Genomic DNA, 4,876 nt, shown 5'->3' with positions numbered 1-4,876 from the left:
TAGGGAAATAGAGAAAATTTTTGGTTTCAGTTATCAGTGTGACTTTGGTACCTGGATCCAGGATCATCTGAGCAAAGGATTGTGTATATTACAAAGTAGTCCCTCATCTGAACTGAGCTGAGTTAGCAGCAGACAAAGTAAATGCTATTTGAACCCTTTATCTTTATTATTATTGCTTTTTATTCCTTGTATTTTTTCTAGTAATGATTTATTCTGATTATACAGGTTACCCTTTCCCAACTGCTCCTCCTGTGGATCCATTTGCAAAAATCAGAGTGGATGACTGTGGAAAAACCAAGGGATGCTTCAGGTCAGTCTGAGATGAGAGTGCAGATACCTTTATGGTTGCAAATGCTGACTGTGCTTGAGACTTTGGTAAATGTTCCATATTCATTTTAGTAAATGTTTATTATTTAAGAATATACTTTGCAGTTATGGACTATATTGTTTGAAGAAACTAGATTATTTAAAGATGCATGTCGTAGTTGTGGACCTACAGTTATTTCGTGTTTCTTGTATTTTCATGAAGCACTTTCAAAACCAGGGCTAGGAAGGTCAACAGAGTAATACTATGTGTAATTAATTTATTACTGTAATGTTTAAATACATTCAAATCCATTCTGACACTAAAAGAGTAATAATTGCAAACACTTCGTGTATAGCATAATATGTTTTACTGCCATTATACCAAAATGCATTCTTATAGTTTTTTCTTGCAGAAAGGTAATTAAGTTCCATAGCAGGAAATTGCAAGGAAAAATGACCTATATTTTCCATTCCATTTAGGTACGGTAAACCTGGATGCAACGCAGAGACTTGTGACTACTTTCTAAGTTACCGTAGAATAGGAGCTGATGTTGAATTTGAGTTGAGTGCTGACACTGATGGCTGGGTGGCTGTGGGATTTTCCTCAGACAAGAAAATGGTGAGCCACGTACAGTTCTTCGTGTTGACAGTGTGCACACTTTGACATGCTAGAATATAAATGGTTTCTATTTGATCTGTTGAGAGCAGAGCATATAAGGAAAAACTGACTTGCTGAAGACAAAGCACTGTTCGGTAGCCACCCTGCGAGCAGAAGCCAGGCCTACTGCTGACTAGAAAACAGCTCCATCCTTCCTAACATGACCTTTTCCTTCTTCTCTGAGAATTATGGCAGTAATTTGGTTCAGCTTTGAATGTTCAAATATCATTGGCTTTTTGCCTTTTTATTAGAAAAGCCTTGAGGGATGAGCCAATTCATGTGAAAATGTTCTGTTGTGGTTTATGTCAGTGTTAGTTGGACAAAAGGCACATTAGAAAGTAAACAGCAAATGATTTTATTCTTCAGTAAATCAGCCGACTTTCAGTGACAGAAATATGTCTTTCACGGTTAAACTTTGGAAATCTTTTTATTTCTTTCATACCTATATGTTGTTTCAGGGAAGCCACAAATACGTGACAAAATTACTCCTGCTAATTTAAACATATATTCTCTAGAAAGAAGTCTTGTTGAGGCTTCTTCTTCTCTCTCTTCCCCCTGGTTTTTATTTGGTTTGGTTTTATGCTAATCCCTGTATTTACTTTTTCATTCAAAAGCTTCAGTTTTCGTTGTGTTTCAATAAGCAAAAAAGGAGCATGTACTATGTGGGCTTTAAAAAACTTGAGTAATAGACAACTTATGCAAAGATGTTTTGTCTGTGTTCCTTGGTGAAATGTTTAGGATTAAAACAGTTCATATTCAGAAACAGTGTATAAAAGTGTAGAAAAGTGTATAAAAAATACTGCGTCTGTGCCCTAAATTACAAGTCAGAGGACAGGACCGTTTCTTGTACAGTTGTAAGCAGTAGTCTGAAAAAAATGACAGAATTTAGACATCCTGGGCTAGGATCCACTAAAATGAATGGGAAGACTCGGGCTGACTTAGCATTTTTATCAGACCCAAAATGAGAAATAGAAAGGAAATGTGAGGGCAGGTGTTTTTCAATCATTGCTGTATGTGTTTTAATATGACACTGTAAATAAACACATAAAACTGGCAGTCTTTTGTGTCATAAGAAACAGCTCATTTTTAATGTTGTGAGGAACACTTTTTTCAGCCAAATTTTGGGATGAGTTTGGATGTCTGGCAATGCAAGTACTCAAAAGGGTTTTCAAAGCAGCTCAGCACCTTCAAGTATTTGGTCCTGAGCTGTCAGAGCTGGCATTACCAGTTTGTAACTCTGCTAACCTGCAGTAGACCCCAGGGTCCCACTGCCTGCACCTCATCAGTCCCTGTGAAAGTTCCCATTACATTTCGGCCCAGGCACACCAAGCAGCCTGTTAGGTCTTGGCTTCTGATAGGAAGAATAAAGTACATGTGAAATAAAAGATTTTGCTCCCAGATTTGCTGTGTACATGTTCTCATGCCCATCAGTCAGCTGGACTAAAAGAGCCAGCACTTGTCTTCCTCTCTTGTTCCCCTGCTGACTTCGTCCTTTTTCATAACTTCCAGGATGTTTTGGTGTCCTGGGACACGGAGGCTGGAATGGTAAAATGACTCTGGCTCAAAACAACTTGGCTGTGAGAAGTGGGCTGTGCCTTAGAGGTGCTAATCAAAATGGTGTGGCCTGGATAGCTGCAGAAGTTCCGGAAAAAAACCCTATTTTTTTGTCCTCAATAGATTTTTTTAAAAGTCCTGTGACCTATTTCTTTGTCTTTTTCACTCATAGGCTTTTGTGCCTAGGTAGGATTTTGTAGTGTCATCCTATTCATTGAGGTTCAGAATGCTTTTTTTTCTTTCCTTTTCATTATTTTCTATGTGGAAACAGCTCTGTTTTTGACTGTTTGTACTTAAGAATGAGGGATTTGTGCTCAGATGTGTAAAAATTAATCCTGGAAAATAAGTTATGGAAAGCAGGGGTAGGCTCAAGACAGAAACTGGAAAGGTTGCCTGCAGCAGCATATCTTTTACCTCGTTGTCCCCTTTCCCCCTCACTTCTAGCACATCTTTTACTAATCTACACAGCTATATTCCCGGAGAGCTGAACTCCACCCTCTTTCTCTGCTTTTGCTATAAGAAAGAACTGAGAGCTGACCATGCTAGCAAGCATCGCATCTATCATCAGCATGATGTATCAGAAAGACTAGCCTTGGAGAAGTAGGACCTGCATTTAGTACAGCACTGGTACCTGTGGCAGTGGGGTGCAGTAAAATGCCATTCATCCAACTTGCCCAGCGTTGTAATGGTTCTTGATGCTAAGGCTTCTGTGAGATAGTACTCCTAAAAGTGATGCTAATCCCTGAGTGATACAGGGTTCTGCCACTTTGGCAGCGACCTTGAGTAACATCTAGCAACTGGTTTAATGTTTCTGCAAACAAATCTCTCACACTTCCTTCTGTCTATTGTTTCTTTGCTTATTTGTAATGCCCGGTGGCTGCTTGTGATACGCAAAGAAGCACATATTGATTACTTTTTCCTTGCATCTTCTGTTATACTGTATTCTGTGAAGGCATGTTCCCTTAAGTGAATGTGACAAGAGAACTGACAGACTGAAATTTATGCTATTATTTCCCAAAATTTAGTGGATTCATCTCCTCTATTTTACTAAATTGTATTCAATTTCTGTCCATGATTTGATGCAGTGGATTTTGTACACACCAAGGATTCACGACTGTAAGTTTTTATGAAGCAAGATCCCAGAACTTCACAAATTTATGGAAGAAAACATCAATTAATGTCAGTGTGATATCATATCTTACAAATACATATGTTAGGTAAAATAACTCCTAGAAAGATCCAAAAGAGAATTCAGAGATAGTAGGGGTCAGTAAATATTACTATCCACTCTGTGCTGTTTGATCTGATCGAGTGACACATTGTTAGGGAAACAAATATTTCTGTGTATGTAACTTAGAAAAAGGGAATGAGAGCCCCAGGTCTTGATTAGTTTTTAATAATTAAAATTATATAAACAAATTATTAAATTTTTGACTCTTCTGTTTTCCTTTTACCAATGTGTTTTTGCCACATAGGGAGGAGATGATGTCATGGCTTGTGTCCATGATGATAACGGAAGAGTCCGAATACAGCACTTCTATAATGTCGGTCAGTGGGCTAAAGAAATCCAGAGAAATCCTGCTAGAGACGAAGAAGGAGTTTTTGAAAACAACCGCGTAACGTGTCGATTCAAGCGTCCTGTGTATGTTCCCCGCGAGGAAACCATCGTAGATCTGCACTTGAGTTGGTACTATCTGTTTGCTTGGGGTCCAGCAATTCAGGGTAAGTTCTTACAGAACTGGGGTGCCAAAATTGATAAATGTCTTTCAACTACAATATTCTTACTATGCTCTCTTTTTAAAAAATCAACTAAAATTCTGGCAGCGTGAGGCTTAAAACAGATAAAAAGGAAGACAAAATAAATAATCGTCCTACGTGTCATGTTTTCATTGCTATGTAGGTATTATCCCCACTCCCCAAAGATAAATTTAGGTAAGAATAATTCACAACTAGATGTTCTGAATTCCTATGAAAGATGTTTATTGTTTACTTGAACTTCATTTGTTTCGTTCAGATGTTTAATTTCAGAAAGCGGAGAAATGACCCTACTCACTGACAGTGTAATATTGCATGCTCCTGTAGGTCTGAAAATTGCTTGGCTATCTACTTCTTTCTTTGGAGTTATAGAAAACATGCGTCTGACATTATTTCTTTCTGCCCTTACTTACTAAAGGTTCCATAACTCGTCATGATATAGACTCACCACCTGTATCAGAGCATGTTGTCAGTATTTACAAGTATGAAGATATTTTCATGCCGTCAGCTGCCTATCAGACCTTCTCTTCTCCATTCTGCTTGCTCCTCATTGTTGCACTGACCTTCTATTTATTGATGGGAACCCCATGACCGATGGAAACC

General features: G+C 38.2%; 1 protein-coding gene across 1 annotated transcript in view; it reads left to right on the top strand.

Annotated features, from left to right (window-relative positions):
* Positions 1-4,864, top strand: part of FRRS1L (ferric-chelate reductase 1-like) — a 5,398-nt gene extending 534 nt beyond the window's left edge. The window contains exons 2-5 of the mRNA XM_010184411.1: positions 226-310; positions 787-925; positions 3,994-4,240; positions 4,692-4,864. Of these exons, the coding sequence (XP_010182713.1) occupies positions 226-310; positions 787-925; positions 3,994-4,240; positions 4,692-4,864 (644 nt within the window). The remainder of the gene's footprint in view (positions 1-225; positions 311-786; positions 926-3,993; positions 4,241-4,691) is intronic.
* The last annotated feature ends 12 nt before the right edge of the window (positions 4,865-4,876 follow it).

The sequence above is a fragment of the Mesitornis unicolor genome, unplaced genomic scaffold (assembly GCF_000695765.1).
Source record: "Mesitornis unicolor isolate BGI_N332 unplaced genomic scaffold, ASM69576v1 scaffold43795, whole genome shotgun sequence".
In the NCBI taxonomy this organism is placed as follows: domain Eukaryota; kingdom Metazoa; phylum Chordata; class Aves; order Mesitornithiformes; family Mesitornithidae; genus Mesitornis; species Mesitornis unicolor.
This window is presented reverse-complemented; position numbering and strand designations above follow the sequence as displayed.